The sequence below is a fragment of the Sapajus apella genome, unplaced genomic scaffold (genome assembly GCF_009761245.1).
Source record: "Sapajus apella isolate SASKATOON/1434 unplaced genomic scaffold, GSC_monkey_1.0 scaffold10, whole genome shotgun sequence".
In the NCBI taxonomy this organism is placed as follows: Eukaryota; Metazoa; Chordata; class Mammalia; order Primates; family Cebidae; genus Sapajus; species Sapajus apella.
The window spans coordinates 38,964,336-38,981,953 of record NW_022436950.1 but is presented as its reverse complement, the minus strand read 5'-3'; the positions used below and the strand labels follow the sequence as shown (position 1 = coordinate 38,981,953).

General features: G+C 34.1%; 1 protein-coding gene across 2 annotated transcripts in view; it reads left to right on the top strand.

The window, feature by feature from the left end:
- The window catches only part of SGO2 (shugoshin 2), a 59,711-nt gene extending 42,765 nt beyond the window's left edge, over positions 1-16,946 (top strand). For both annotated transcript variants that reach the window (XM_032278724.1, XM_032278725.1), the window contains exons 6-9: positions 2,023-2,249; positions 3,365-6,277; positions 7,952-8,102; positions 16,514-16,946. In XM_032278724.1, the coding sequence (XP_032134615.1) occupies positions 2,023-2,249; positions 3,365-6,277; positions 7,952-8,102; positions 16,514-16,529 (3,307 nt within the window). In that variant the 3' untranslated portion in view covers positions 16,530-16,946. The remainder of the gene's footprint in view (positions 1-2,022; positions 2,250-3,364; positions 6,278-7,951; positions 8,103-16,513) is intronic.
- Positions 16,947-17,618: the final 672 nt, after the last annotated feature.

Sequence of the window (17,618 nt, the reverse complement as noted above, 5' to 3'; positions counted from 1 at the left end):
GACAACTGCTAATCTACTTCCTGTCTAAATGGATTTGGCCATTTTGGTGATTTCATATCGATGGAATCATAAAATATGTGGCATTTTGTGCTTGGCTTTTTTCACTTAGCATATTGTTTTCAAGGTTCATTCATATTGTAGCACATATGAGCATTTCATTACTTTTTATGAAGGGACAATGATTCTGTTGTATGGATAAACCATGTTTTGTTTATCCATTAATCAGTCAAGAGACATTTATGCTGTTTCCACTTTTTGGCTATTACGAATAATGCTGCTATAAACATTCATGTACAAGTTTTTGTGTAGACATATGTTTTCAGTTCTCTTGAATATATGCCTAACAGTGGAATTGCTGGGTCATCTGGTAACTCTGTGTTTATCTTTTGCAGAAACTGCCAAATTGTTTTTCTATGCTTCTGCACCACTTTACATTCCCACTAGTGAAGTATCAGGATACTGATTTCTCCACATCCTCACCACCACTTGTTAATACCTATTCTTGTGATTATAGCCATCTAAGGCTGTGAAGTAGTATCTCATCATGGTTTTTATTTGTAGTTCCGTAATAATTAATGATGTTAAGTATATTTTTATGTGCTTATTGGCCAATTGCATGTCAGGATCATTCTCTTGATTATCTTTTCCCTGTGAGTTTAAATCATGTTTTTGTGTTGCTTCATATATTGGATAATATTAGATTACATTTGGGTATTGTGTATGCCTTGTTGTAGAAAATGTAGATTCAGTTATGCTCTCCCAAAGAGTTTTGATGTTTCAATTTTAGTAGGCAGTAACCTTGTCTGAACCCAAAATTAGCAACATCTGAAATCTCATTTTAGTTGTTTTATCCTTAGCTGGGCTGCTTAGAATCTTTCTCATATATTCAGATTCAGAGGTCAGCTAGATATTTGGGGAGCATTTATATGCAAAATGTAGGGCTCTCCTCTCTACATCTTTTATATGATATTTTTCTTCATCACTTTACAGCTGTTATAATTGCCCTGAATTCTAACCTTGAACCAATAAGACTGTAGGTTTCTAACTTTTTTTGAATGTGGCACCAGCTGAAGCTGTAAACAATGGGAAACTCACTCTTCTTCCAAGTGTCGGCCCCCTCTTTACTAACTCTCTACCTGCTTTTTGTCCATTCTCCACTGACTTGTAGTAGTTGTTTTTTAAATATTTTGTCCAGAATTTATAGTCATTATGTTAGGTATGGTTGGTCTGATAGTAACTGTTCAGCCATTACCAGAAGCAGAACCTCTCTGTTTATTTTTGTTAACTTGTTTCCTCAAGTGGTGTAGACATTTCCTCCCAATAGCTATTCTACTGGTAATTGCCTTTAAATTTCTCATAAATATTTATCAGAAATATTTTATTTTTCTTATTATAAATTAAAATATCTGTGATTTCCTTGGAATGCAAGGCAACTCTTTACTGTTGGTGGAGGATATTGCTCTTCATTCTTTGAATTCAATATGTCAGTTTATCAAATTATTTCTGTGGATTTCTGTCTGTTTTCCTCCCATAGACTTAATTACTCTAGAAATAATGGTTTTAGTGTACTTGGATGCCTTTTGGAAACATAGCAAACTTATTTCACACATAATTTTATAAGCAATTATATTTGCTAGAAACCAAAGGAAGAGTTTTGGGTATTACATAGAATTAATTATATGAAAAGTATAAATATTATATATAGCTATTTATAAGTACGTTTGAACTTTTTCATTTCCTTAATAGTAGTATTCTAATAGCACAACCAGTGAATATATAAATGATCTTCTTTTGGGGCCACTGTGACTAAAGGGTTAAGAAGCATTCCTGTTTCCTTCCAAGTTCTGTTCTAGTAGAAACTATTTATTCATTTCCTACCTTTAAGAGTCTTCATTGAACTTGAAAAAGTACCAGGGTGGATTTGTGGTTCGATCTTAAATAGAATATAGAAATAATTGTCCATGCATTTAAAAAAAAATTATAAAATACAAAATTTCTCATTTCCTTCCCACTTGCCTTTAGGGTTCCATTAACTTCAAATGATGATGAAGATGATGATAAAGAGAAAATGCAGTGTGACAATAATATTAAATCAAAGGCATTACCTGATATTTCCTCAAGATCAACAATACAACCTTTATCAACTCCAGAGAATTTGGAAGTGTTATTTCTTCAGGAAAATAATCAGAATGTATGTGGTTCAGATGATTCAGAACATATTTCTTCTATAGTTGATGTACCTCCCAGAGGTGAGATTGTTTTAAAAATTCATTTTGAGTATTTGTATTAAATAGTTACATTCATCTGATATTCTTCCTGAGGAGAATGATGTATAACAGTTAATAAGTTAGATCACTTATGTTACAGATTTGCTAACTTCTGCCATTTAAAACTGCTGGTGGCAAATTTAACTTAAAGTAAATATGCTGACAAACATCAGATCTACAGTGGCTTTATACGGTTACTCTGGAAGCACTGTTTAGGAATGAATGGACCTAATGAGCTTTCCTTGATAGCTTATGATTTGAAAGATACCGTATTTTTATGCAGTTTCACCCTCTTTTTTCATAGATATGAAAGTTGGGGGCCTAGATAGGTATAGAGACTCTTTCAAGATCATCACCAATTAATTACTAGCTAGGCAAAAAATTGAGCCTGGGTAATAGTTGAGCAAGAAAAAAGATGGCACTTATGTTTTATTTACATAGTATTCCTAAACGATAATCCGTAGTATAACCTAGTGCTTACAGATTTGCCATAGATTTTCAGACTGGGATATGGAACCATAACAATGTTGAATTTAGAGCTTAGGATTATTTTTCGTTTCTGAAAGTGTGTGTGTATGTGTGTGTATGTATACGTATATAGTATATATACACATATATATAGTATACATATAATGTATACAGTATACATATATACATGTGTGTATGTATTTACACACATACACACAATATATGGATATATAATTTATATAAATTTTAGCTGCCTGCTGTTGGTCTTTGATAGTAATCTTTTTCAGAGTTATCACTATTATTTGGATTCACTTGCTGGCCTCTTTTCACTCTAAAAATATATGCTAATGGCTCTACTGTTGGCTTACTCCACTCTACTGTTGGGGCTGAGGCAGCCATTCTCGTATATATTTTCCATAGATACAAACGTAAAATGTGACTTATGAGTGCTCATCATTTCTAACTTATTTTCTTAAAAGCATAGATTCTTAGTAGTATTAGGATATGAGCAGAACACATTGTCAGAAATTGTATCTGTGAAACAGCTTGATTTCTAATCTAATGTGTTTAAAGTAACTTATTACTTATTTCACTACTTATTTCTAGTTTTGTTTTCCTTTTCTTAATAGAAAGCTATTCCCACTCAGACCAAAGTTCTAAGAGTTCTCTAATGCGTGAGATGAGAAATGCCCAATCTATCGGCCACAGATGGGAGAAACCATCTCCTAGTAATGTGACTGAAAGGAAGAAGCGTGGGTCATCTTGGGAATCAAATAATCTTTCTGCAGACATTCCATGTACAACAGTTTTAGATCAGCAACGCATTTCAAGTCCAGAATTAAATTGCCATAATGAGACAAATGGTCATGCTACTGAAACAAATACTGAAATGCAAGTAAATAAACAGGATCTTCCTGGCTTATCTTCTGAGCCTGCCAGTGAACCTAATGCAGAGTGCATGAATCCAATTGAGAATGATGATGACCTTCAATTGCAGAAAACTGTGTATGATGCTGACATGGATTTAACTGCTAGTGAAGTCAGCAAAATTGTAACAGTATCAACAGGCATTAAAAAGAAAAGTAATAAAAAAACAAATGAATGTGGAATGAAAACTTTCAGAAAAGTGAAAGATTCAAGCTCTGAGAAAAAGAGAGAAAGATCAAAGAAACAGTCTAAAAATAGTTCAGATGTGGCTATTGGGGAAAAGATTGAAAATAGGCCAGAAAGATCTGATGTCCTGGATGGCAAAAGAGATGTAGAAGATCCAGGTTTTATTTTTGATCCTGAACAGCTGGCTCAGGTGAATGAGCTAAAGAAAATGACCCTTCATACTGGCTTTGAACAAGATGACAGAGAAAATGTACAGTGTAATAAAAAGAACAAAAGAATAACAAATGAGCAAGAAGAAACATACTTTTCCCCCCAAAGTTCAGATAAACTTCACCAGGAGAGTAAATTTGATAAGGGACAGAATTCCCTAACTTGTAACAAAAATAAAGCTTCTAGACAGACATTTGTGATTCACAAATTAGAAAAAGATAACTTACTCACAAACCAAAAGGATAAAGTAACCATTTGTGAAAACCTAGATGCCACAAATGAATTTCAAACAGCCAATCTTTCCACCAAAGATAATGGAAATTTATTTGATTATGGGACCCAGAATATATTGGATTCGAAAAAATATGTCACTGATATACAACCTTCTGAGCAAAATGAACCAAACAGTAATAAGCGTAGAAAGAAAGTAAACCGGAAGACAGAAATAATTTCTGGAATGAACCACATGTATGAGGATAATCATAAAGACCTGCATGGCCTAAAAAAAGATGATTTTTTCTTCAAAACCCAAGAGGATAAAGAACCTATCTCTGAAAACATAGAAGTTTCCAAAGAGCTTCAAATCCCAGCTCTTTTTACCAGAGACAATGGAAATCTATTTGACTATAGGACCCAGAATGTGTTGAGTTTGCAAAAGCAGATCACTGATATGTACCCTGTTCAGCAAAATGAATCAAAAGTTAATAAGAAGCTTAGGCAGAAAGTAAATCGGAAAACAGAAATAATTTCTGAAGTGAATCATTTAGATAATGACAAAAGTATGGATTACACAGTTAAAAGTCACTCACTCTTTTTAACCCAAAAAGATAAGGAAATCATCCCTGGAAACCTAGAAGACCCAAGTGAGTTTGAAACACCTGTTCTTTCTACCAAAGATAGTGGAAACCTCTATGATTATGAGATTCAGAATGTTTTGGGGATGAAACAACATGTCCATGATATGCAACCTGCTTGTCAAAATGATTCAAAAATAGTTAAGAAGCCTAGACTAAATATGTATCAAAAGTCGGAAATAATTTCTGAAACCAACCAAATATATGAGAATGATGACAAAGGTGTACATGACCTAGGAAAAGATAACTTCTTTTCTCTAACCCCAAAGGATAAAGAAACCATTTCTGAAAACCTGCAAATCACAAATGAATTTCAAACAGCTGATCTTGTTATCAAAGATAATGGAAATTTATGTGATTATGACACCCAGAATATATTGGATTTGAAAACTCATGGCACTGATAGGAAATCTGCTGAGCAAAATGAATCAAAAATAAATAAGGAGCTTAGGAATAAAGTGAATTGGAAGACAGAAATAATTTATGAAATGAACCAGATATATGAGGATAATGATAAAGATGTACTTGTCCAAGAAAGCTATACCAAAGATCTTGATTTTAAAATAATTAAATCTAAACAAAAACTTGAATGCCAAGACATTATCAGTGAACACTATATGGGAATCAACAGTAAGGAAAAGGAAAGTTGTAATCAAATTCCAGATTCCTGCAAAGTAGTTAAAAAACGTAAGAAAGAGTCATCGTGCAAGGCAAAGAACATTTTGACAAAAGTTAAGAACAAACACGCTTCACAGTTAACAGAATCTTCACAGACATCTATCTCCTTAGAATCTGATTTAAAATATGTTACTAGTGAAGCATATTCTGATCCAGGAAATCCAGTTGAACTATGTAAGACTCAGAAGCAAAGCACTACCACTTTGAATAAAAAAAGAGATACCCTTTTTGTGGAAAAAATGAAAGAAGGAGAGTGTCAGGTTAAAAAAGTAAATAAAATAACATCTAAGTCAAAGAAAAGAAAGACCTCCATAGATCCTTCTCCAGTGAGCCATGAAATAATGGAAAGAATACTCAACACCATTCAGGGAAAGTCTGTTGGATCAGAACAAGCAGATAAGGAAAACAATTTGGAGAATGAGAAAATAGTCAAAAATAAGCCAGACTTTTATACAAAGGCATTGAAATCTTTGTCTGAGATATATTCACCTGACATACAAGATTCTTCTTTTGACAGTGTTCATGAAGGTTTAGTACCTTTGAGTATTTCTTCTAGTAAAAATGTGATAGTAAAAGAAAATTTTGCCTTGGAATGCTCACCGGCCTTTCAAGTAAGTGATGATGTGCATGAGAAGATGAACGAGATGAAATTTGAAGTCAACCGGAGAACCCAAAACTCAGGAGTAGGTAAGTTAATAACCATTATGAAATGATAAAGTTTTAGAAGTGTTTTTGTTTTCGTTTTTGTTTTTCACTTAGCCAATGAAGTATTTTCTAACTGGTATTTTTCTAGAATTTAAAAACAATATATAACTAAGTGCATGATCCATAGAAATAGCATGAAGGAATAAAGAAAGTTTCATACTTTGGGAAAATAACAATGAGAGTATCTTGGACATTTGCAACTACAAATGGATTTGGCCTTCACCACAAACTTGCCTAATAATGAACTTAGGCAAATAATTTCCATTTTCATACATTTGAAGGAAAATGAATGTTTTAAATGTTTATGATAATGTATTACACTGGTTTTATTTTACTGAAGACAGTTGCATGTTTCTTGAGGGTGAGACTCTCCCCATTCAATAGCATATATTTAATGTGATCAAACCCTTATTCTAGGTGTTATAGAGGATTGAGAAATAAACAATACCAACCTCCTTTCCTCACATTCCATGTATGTAACCATGGTGAAAAGGAATAAATGATTCTTTAATAAAAAGCACATACATTATGCTAAGGGATATAACGGGGAGTAATTTTAACAGAGGAATCTTCAAAAGCATCCTTAAATATGTAGCATTTTAGGCCCTAAAGGATAAGTAAGATTTTTTTTTTTGAGACAGTCTTACTCCGTCACCAGGCGCCAGGCTGGAGTGCAGTGGTGTGACCTCGGCTCACTGCAACCTCTGCCTCCCGGGTTCAAGCAATTCTCCTGCCTCAGCCTCCTGAGTAGCTGGGACTACAGGTGCGCACCACCAAGCCCAGCTAATTTTTTTGTATTTTTAGTAGAGACGGGGTTTCACCACGTTGGCCAGGATGGTCTCGATCTCTTGACCTCGTGATCTGCCGGCTGCGGCCTCCCAAAGTGCTGGGATTACAGGCGTGAACCACTGCGCCCAGCCAGATAAGTAAGATTTTTACCTGTAGTATTTATTTTTTACTTTCCCCCAGTTATTAAAATAGTACTCACTGCAGAAAATCAAAAGTAGAGTATCAGAGAAGGGGAAGGGAAAAAATTACCTGGGAGAACTTTAGTCCCCTTACCATGTGCATGCAGACCCAAATCTACAGATTTTTAAATATATGTTTGAAGTCATACTATATATAACATTACTCATCCCATTTTTTTTCCTTAACAGTAGATCCTAAGAATGTTCTTTTGCCATTAGAAATTCTGTAACATTAAACATTCCTATACCGATTAAAAATTTTTACTGGGAACCTGTTATTTCAATATATGTGTATAGATCCCTAGGATTTTGGTGAGTAAGTCAATTCCAGGTAAAAAGCACACTGAAGCAAAAGAATTACAAAGGTCCAGAGTTGCAGGACCTGTTAAGAGTACTGGTGAGACACTTTTCGTTTCTGTGTTCCTCATGGTGCCTTTCACAGAGAGTGATCACTGGCAGATATGTTGAATGAATGTGCAGTAATTTGTGTGCTTCCATAAAAAGAGTTGAGCTAGGATGAACTTTTGGGAGCCACATGTGATTTCAGAATAAAAAGTTGCAGTCTAGTTTGACAGTTTGTTTCAAATGTTAATCTCTTTCCTCTCCAAATTGAATCAAGATTTAAAATTTGTTGCAGTGATTTCTATATACTTTAAAAAATATTTGTGAAAAATAATATTCCTTTCAGGTGATAGACCGTTACAGGACTTGACAAATACCAGTTTTGTTTTAAATAACACTGCTGAATCTGAAAGTAAGTCAGAAGATCTATCTTCAGAACGGACAAGCAGAAGAAGGAGGTGTGCTCCTTTCCATTTGAAAGAGCCAAGCCTCAAAGAGTAAGTATTTCAAGTATTTTAGTGTGCCATTATAAAATATAGCCTTAAAAAAAATTCTGCTTGAATCAGTATCTGAGCACTTCTGATAATTCAGTAAAGCATATATTATTGATATGTAACAACCACAGTGTGATTTGGGTAAGATTTGAAGAAATATATCCTTTGAACAGGCTATTTTTGGGGGGTTGGAGTATAGTCTGAATCTATCATTGATTTACTTTTGGTTGGTTCCCAGTTCTGTCATATTTTAAATTGTAACCTGATAATTATAATTTTTAAAATTCATGGCCTGTGATTTTGAAGCCATTTTTTATCTGTTAGCCCATTTGCTTATTTCCTACATTGTTCCCTAGAAGTCAAAGTGGTTTATGTGTCCTTTACTCTCAAAGAATAACAGTCATTTCTCTTTGTTTTTGCAAATTTCAAACATACTCCAACAAACAGAATAGTCCCCTCCTCCAATTTATCCTCAGGTTCAACAGTTATTAACACTTTGTCATATTTACTTCATCTATACTTTTTGTTATATTTTAGAGTCTCAAATATTGAGTGATTTGATTCTTAAAACACTTCTACATATCTCTCTCTAAAAAGTAAGAACTTAACCAAGTTCTTAGCAAAACTAGGTAACAGTGATCACATCTAACAAAAAAGAATGATTCTCATGGGTATTTTAAAACAATAACCACCGATGACAGAATATAAGGGAGGGTGAAAGAAGAAAATTAAAAGTCAAATTAAGGACCAAGGGGCCTGTCTTTCTCTCTCTCTCTCTCTCTCTCTCTCTCTCTCTCTCTCCCTCTCCCTCCCTCTCCCCCTCTCCCTCCCTCCTTCCCTCCCCCCCCCTCTGTCTTTCTCTCTCTCTCTCTGTCTCTCTCTCTGCTATTGAGATATAGTTTATACAATTTAAACTGTACAATTTAGGCCAGACATGGTAGCTCACACCTGTAATACCAGCACTATGGTAGGCTGAGGCAGGTGGATTGCTTGAGGCCAGGAGTTTGAAACACTCTGGCCAACATGGTGAAACCTCATCTCTACTAAAAATACAAAAGGTAGCCGGGAATGGTGGCATGCACCTGTAATCCCAGCTGCTCGGGAGGCTGAGGCAGGAGAATCACTTTGAACCCAGAGGTGGATGTTGCAGTGAACTAAGATGACACCACTGCACTCTAACCTGGGTGACAGAGCAAGACTCTGTCTCAAAAAAGTGTACAATATTCTGGTTTTTAGTATATTCATAGATAAGTGCAACCATTACCACAGTCAATTTTAGAACATTTCTTTACTTAAAAAGAAACCCTGTACCCTTTAGTTATCATTTTCCTATCCCTCATTTCTAGGCAACTGCTAATCTACTTCTTGTCTCTCTAAATTTCCCTGTTCTACACATTTCATATGAATGGAATAATAGAATATGTGGTCTTTGCAACTGGCCTCTTTCACCCAGCATGTTTTAAAGGTTTTTTCATATTGTAGCATGTATCGGTATTTCATTCATTTTTATGACTGAATAATATTCCATTGTGTAGATATACCACATTTTGTTTATCCATTTGTCCTTTGATGGACAATTGGGTTGTTTTCATCTTTTGGCTATTATGAATATTCTACTATCAACATTCATTTGCAGGGTTTTGTGTGTAAAGTTCCCTGCCACCCTTGGATATATCCCTAGAAGTGGAATTGCTAAGTCTGTTAATTGAGGAACTGCCAAGTTGTTTCAAAAGTTGCTGTGCCATTTTACATTCTTACCAACAAATGATGATTTTTAAAAATTTCTCCTTATCCTTATCAACATTTGTTTTTTATAACTTTGATTCTAGCCATCCTTGGCATGAAGCGATATTGTATTGTGGTTCTGATTTGCATTTTCCTGATAACTAATGTTGTTGAGCGTCTTTTTGTGTGCTTCCTGGCCATCTGTATATCTTCCTGGAGAAATGACCTGTTGAGATCCTTTGCCCACTTTTCAGTTGAGTCATTTGTCTTTTAATGAGTTGTAAGTTAAACTTTTAATTTTGAATGATTTTAGATTTTCAGTAAAGTTGTAAAAATAGTACAAAGGTTTCCCATATGGTCCTCTCCCAGCGTTCCTTAATTTTAACGTCTTATGTGCCCACAGTACAATTATCAAAACTAAAAAATTAGCATTTACAATACTATTAACAAACTATGGACTTTCACTAACATCGCTTTCTGTTTCAGAATTCTGTTTAGAGTCCCACATTGCATTTAGTTGTTGTTTCTCCTAAGCATCCTCCACCTATGACAGTTCCTCAGTTTTTTTCTTTCTTTCTGCCTTGGACACCTTTGAAGACTACTAGTCAGTTTATTTTGTAGAATATCTCTCGGTTTGGGTGTGTCTGATGTTTTCCCATGATTAAAACGCAGTTGTGCTTTTTTGGTAAATATTCCACAGAAATTATAAGTTGTTCTTGCATCGTATCATATATATGATGTCAGCATGTTTCATTACTAGTCATGTTACCCTTGATTCCTTGGTTAAGGTGGTGTCTGCTGGGTTTTTTAACTGTGAAGTCACAGTCTTTTCCTCTATAGTTGATGAACATGGGAGGGAGATACTTTGAGTCTATACATTCCATTTCTCAAACTTTCACCCACTAATTTGAGCATCCATTGGTGGATCTTGCCTGCAACAGTTACAGCTGTGGGTACTACTGGTAGTGATTTTCTGTTTCTCCCTTTCCTTCTACATTAATTGGAATTTATCTGTAAGGAAGAGTTGTCTTTTCTCGCTCTATTTTCATATATCATGGATATCTCTTTTGTTCTATTGATGAAAGTCCAATACTATCAATATTTATTTTCTTGCTCAAGATATTCCAACTGTGATCATTAAGAGTTCCTTCAGGTTGGCTTATGTGTCCTTTTGACATGACTTCATGCTATTTGGAGCACTTTCTTACTTTCTGACACACAGGATGTTCCAGGCTCATCCTAGTGAGAAGTGCCACAATCAGGCACTTCTTTGAGAAGCCTGATTCCCTTAGAGAATTTTACTTAGAAACTGAGATCTGAGCACTAGGTATGCACATTGTTTATACTGTGTTGATTTAGTTATCTATTACTCAATAACAATACTACCATAAACCTAGTGGCTTAAAGTAGCAATCTGGACAGAGTTTAATTGGGTATTCTGCTTAGGGTATGATTAAAGCTGCACCGAAGGTATTGTCCAGGTTGGTTCTCATCGGGAGGCTGTACTGGGAAAGAATCTGTTTCCAAGTCACACAGGTTGTTGGCAGAATTCATTTCCTTGTGATTCGGGACAGAAGACCTCATCTTTCTTGCTGTTGGCTGGAAGATGTGCTTAGCTCCTTGCCATATGGCCTCCTTCCCACGATGGCCACTTACTTCAAAGCCAGCTATGGAGAATCTCTAGAGCAAGTCCTCTAGCAAGATGGAGACTTACGTAACAAAATGTCATCTCAGAAGTGAGATACCCCATCACCTTTGCCAGTAATCTACTTCTTTATTGTAGAGGCTTTTTAGTATGTTTTAATGTCTGGTAAGGCTAGTAGCCTCTCATAGTTTTTCTTTTTCATTGTTTCCCTCACTGTTGTTGAATGTTTGTTGTTCCATATGAAACTTAGGATGGTGTTGACTTGTCTAGCTCAGAGTTTTATAACCTTGTCACTGTTGACATTTTGGGCTGGATATTTCTCTTTTATTGGAGGCTGTCCTGTACATTGTAGGATGTTTAGTGGTATCCCTGATCTCCATCCACCAGATGTCAGTAGCACCTTCGCATTTACAACCAAAAATGTCACCAGATGTTGCAAAATTTCAACTGGTAGGCAAAATCATCCTGAGTTGAAAACCACTAGTCTAGCTTGTTGTTTTTATTGGGATTGTACTGAATTTCTGTGTTAATTTATGGAGTTAATCTTAAATTAATTGAAAACAATAATGGGGTCGCTCTGTCCAAGAACAGAGGATATCTGTTTGTTCAAGTCATCTTCTGTGTCTGAAAGTATTTAGAAGTGCTTGTGTTTAGATTTTTCTTACATAGGTTTTGCACATATTTTGTTAAATTTATTTATAAGTATTTAGTTCTCTTTCTTGCTATTATATATGGACATGTAACTCATGCCCAGTGTTGTTCATATATATGAAAACGGTTGAATTTTGTGTCAGTTTATTATGTCTTGCTACCTACTAAACTCTGTTATTCTCCTATCTCACAGTTGTCTTGAGTTCTCCAGGTATACTATGATATCATCTAAAAATAGAGATAGTTTTACTTCGTTACCACTTTGTATGCCTCTTACTGTTTTTCTATTAGCATTGATTATTAACTCAGGCACAATATTAAATAGTAGCAAGAATAGTAGGCATGCTTGCCTTGTTCCTGATTTTAATTGAAATACTTCTATTGAAGTATTTTTGTCTCTCCGTTAAATAAAATACTTGCTTTAGGATTAAGATATGTACATAATTTACTAAGAAAATCCCCCTTGATGCCTATTGAGTGCTTTTATCATGAATGATTGTTGAATTTTGTCAAAGGCTTCTTCAGCATGTATGGAGATAATCATATACTTTATTTCCTTAACGTTTATTAACATGGTACCTGTTGATGAGTTTTCTAGTACCGAACTAACCTTGCTTTCCTGGAATAAATCTCACTTGGTCATGGAGTATGTTTTTCATAATGTGATGTTGAATTGAGTTTGCTAAAATATTTTGTTTAGAATTTTTATAGCAACATGCATAGCTGATATGGGTCTATAGTTATCGGTCTTTGAATTGTTTTTATCTGGCCTAGTTATCATGTTAAGGGAATCAAGAAAGTCACCTTCTTGGTTCCTTTAATAAAATAATTTATAAAGCATTATAATTTATGTTTATAATTATTTGTATGTTATATACTTATATAATTTTAAAACATTGGGACTCTCTGGTTTTTGAAAGTTTGTTAGCATCTCCCTCTGAAACCATCTGGACCTAGTATTGTTTTGTGTGGGGTAGTTCCTTAATAACATTGACTATTTTTTGTGTGTGTAAAAATTAGTCTGTTTAAGCTTTTTGGCTCTTATGGGGTCATTTTTGTTATTTGTATATTCATAGGAAATTATCCATTTCATCTAAGTTTTCAAATTTATTTGCATAAAAGTCTGCAAATTATCTTTTGTGAATTGGACATGTAAATGAATTTTAAATATCTTTTTTCCCATAATTATTTTACCTGTATCATTTATTATCTTTTGTGTTTGTTCTTTTTCTCTTTTTCTTAATCAAGTTAGAGAGTAGTTTATTTATTTTATTAATTTTTCCAAAAAGTCAGGACTTTGATTTACTAATTGGATCTATTTTTCTGTTCTCTACTTCACTGATTTCTGCTTTATATTTGTTGTTTTCTTCTTTGTGTTTTCTTTGATTTACTTTATTGTTGTTGTTTTCTCATTTCTGGAGCAGGAAATTCAATTTATTATTTTTATTCTTTCATTTATATGGATAACAGTGTTTTATGGCCAGGCATAGTGGCTCACACCTGTAATCCCAACACTGGGAGGCTGAAGTGAGAGGATCGCTTTAGCCCAGGAGTCCGAGACCAGCCTGGGCAACACAGGGAGACTCTCACTCTATAAAAAGTTTAAAAATCAGCCAGGCATTTTGGCATGTATCTGTAGTCCCAGCTGCTGCTAGAGAGGATGAGGTAAGAGGATAGTTTAGGCCTGGGAGGTCGAGGCTGCAATGAGCCATGATTGTGCCACTGCACAGAGAAAGATCTTGACTCAAAAAATTAAAAATAAAGATAAATAAACACACACACAAAAAAATTTTTAAGTGTTTTGTACAATTAGTTTTTCTCTGATCAGTGCTTTCAGTTTATCTTGATTCTGACATGTAGTGTTTTCATTGTCATTTTTAAGTATCTCCTTTTATTCAGGAATTATTTATTAGGAGATTTTAAAATTTCCAGGTGGATGGACCTTTCTTGTTTTTTGTTTTTATTTGTAAATGTAGTTTTATTGCATTTTGGTCAGATTATTTATTGTAATATTTTTGCTTTATGGAAATTGCCAGTATTTTTGTGTGTATGTGACCTACTATAGGATCAGTACTTATAACTGTGCTTTGAGTACTTGAGAAAAATGTGTATTCTCCATAATCAGGATCTGAAGTTTGATATATATCCCTAAGACTTACTGTGTTTATTATGTTGCTTAGATCTTCTGTCTCTTTTCTTTTTTGTCCACTTGGTCTGTTTTGTACTAAGGTTATACTAAGAGTGGTATATTAAAATCTACTATGTCCTGTGTTTCCATGTATCTCCTGTAGTTTTTGCTTCAGAAAGGTGGTTGCTCTGCTTTTTGCTGTGTTAACATCATAATTATTACATATTTATTTTGGATTATCACCTTTATTATATTAAAAGTATCCTCATTTGTTATGTTCAGTGCTCTGGGACTTAAGAGATAAAGACTTTAAAAACATATTTATGTGACCTTCCTGATAACTCCTGCCACTCCTCTCTTCAATACCTATGATGATCATTCCATAATAGCACGCAGCTTTAATTAGGATCTACTTTCATGGGAGCTACTAGAAGCTGTGATTTACCTAGTGCATACTGTTTCCAATCCAAAAAAGAAGGAAGAAAACAAAAGTGGCAACTGGTCATCACTCAGAATTTATATTGAATGTTGTGATTTTTGCTTTTGAAAATTATACCAGCTAAGCTGTTTAGCAAATAATCTGCATGCACCGTACATATAAACTAAAATAAAATACTATTTTCTGATAGCATTTTGCTGTTTTGTTTAGAATAGGTAGCTCTTTTAAAAGGATTAATTAAATTCTATCTAATTACCCAACGCAGTGGTTAATACTGGCTCTGGAGAGGAGTACAAAGGAGTGAAAGAGACCTTTCTACCTAATCTTGTATACCTTTTTAATTTGGGACCATGTCTGTATATTTCATCTAAAACCACACACATACACATATACATGTAAAATGTAAAGTATAAATAAACTCCATATCTTGAAACATGGTGTATTAGGTGCATGAATCAACTCTCCTACTGAAAAAAAAAAATTATTGGGTAAAATACTAAAAAACATACCTTGAATGCATTTCTTAGCCAATGACTATTAGCTAATCAATGTTTCTATTAGTAGGAAAGTAAGAAAAGCTCAGATCAGAGACCAAATGATAGCAGGAAACTCAGAGGGGTCAGTGGAGGCTGAAACTGACCTTATCCTGAAGATATTTGTCTAACTAGGTGAACCTAAACATTGCATTCACAGCCTTATGAGGCTAGGGACAGAAGACAAATCCTAGGGTTTATCCAAAATGAAGAGTCTAATAGATCTTTTTCCACAAAGTTGAGCTACTTTCTCAGTAGAAGAGCAAACTAAAAATAACCTCCCCACTAGCTTGTTCAGCTCCAGGGAATAACTTGGGTGCTGAATTAAGGAGAAAAAAATCTTTCCTTAGAATTCGTAACCAAAATAAATGCAGCCTTTATGCAGATTATAACTTGAATTCACAATATCTCAAAGGCTCAAAAAATTTGAAGCTGAGGATTTAGTATAAGTAATACATGAACTGTAGTTCCCTATTGTCTATTAGAAGCAAATATTTTCTAGGAAGTTGTCCATCTCACACTTCAACATGTTTTGCACAGCTGAAGTTCCAAGGAAAATGAACAGGTAGCTCTTGTAAAGAAAAACACTACACACACAGAGGAACAAGGTAACAGCAGAAACTGCAAATCAGATACAGAATATAAAATGTTTAATGTTTCAATAAAGGAGAGGCTTGAAAATGAATGAAGATGTTGAGTGGAAAAATCAAGTCACACAAAAAACACCTACAGTATGATTTCATTGATATAAAGGTCAAACACAGATAAAACCAAACAATATACATTTTAGGAGGGCAATACACAGTTGCTTAAAATAAAAACTTGTAAAGAAAGGAGTGATTAATACAATTCAGGATAGTGGTTCCTTTCTGGGGGAGGAGAGGTATGTGATCAGAAAGAGGCACACTGGAAGTGTGGTAATATTTCATTTCTCAACCTGGGTGGTAGGAACATGAACACTTACTTTGTTTTTAAATTGTATATTTTCACATGTTCTTAAATATATGCTAAATTTCTAATAAAAAGGAACTATGTAGTAAACACATAGTATAAAAACACATGTATAAAATCTATGTTATTTTTTCTTAAATCTTTATTTGAAATAAATTATTTGAAATACTCTGATAGTGGGAAATATAAGATTTAAGAAAAATTAGAGTATTTTAAATATTTAGCAAAGCTTGTGGTTTAAGGAAACTTCTTTACTATGATGAAACAATTTTCTTCTCCAACCTTCACAGCAAAAGCATTAATTTTGGCTATTATTAATCTTCCTTTTTTTCTACTTTGCAGCAAGATGAGAAGATGAAGTGAATTTATGGATTCTGGTTTTTCTGAATTTTCAAAGCATAAGGAATCAAAACAGAAAATAACTAGTATCAAGAAGATGAAATGCTTGATGAAAAGCTTTTTTTTTTTTTTTTTTTGGTCTTTCATGGAGTGTTGATTTGTCCATTCTTATGTTTGTTAGTAGATATATATGCATAAAATAGCTATTTTATAGCATTAAACTTTTCAAATCATTTTGGTCATCATGTAACTTATGTTCCTGTTTATTTAAGCTTCTTTTTATCTAATAGCCCAAAGGTAAAAAGAAGCTATTAGCTAAAAAGAAACTTAAATAAACAAGAACTTAAGTTACAAGATGTAACCAAACAATAGCTATTAACCTTTTAACCAAATAAAATGTGTTAATAAATACCTTTTCATTGGTTATCTTGTATACAAGGCTGTCTTGTTTGCTGTGTTTTTAACCTATTAAATACATGTGGACATCTAAAAGGGCTTAAAAGCCACCTCCTTCCGTGGCCTGTTTCCTCTCACCCTTCATTCTTCTAATTTTCAGAAATATGCGTTGAATGTCAGCTTCTGTATTACTTCTATTATATGTAATCTGATGACTTAGAGGAGGAGATTAACCTTTCAGACTCTTTCGAATTTGGTTTTTATAACTTTGTTTCAAAGATCACTTGGTCTTCCAGTAATAAGAAGTAATAAATCCTGTTCATATCTGAGATCAATACATAGCTTATTGGATTCAAATGACTACTCAGACTCTATTCTACCTAGATGGAAAACTGTTTTAGACAATATCTGACCACTAAAGGGGTGAGCCCAGAAATCTGCATCTTAATCAGATGCTTCAGGTAAGTCTGTCCAAGGATTGTGCTAGTACCACACTTTGAGAGACTGCAGTAGGGGTACAGAGTGCTGTAGGGTGTAGTCAATAGCTCTAGTGAAAGATGGATGGTTTTATTTAAAGAATCCCAGTTGATGAATAAAGAAGAAATGCTAGAATTAGAAAAATTGCAACTCCTTACTAAAACTACTGCTCAGACAATGCTCAACAATGGATGTAAAGCAATTAGGTGAAATGTTGATGGAGACATTCATTATG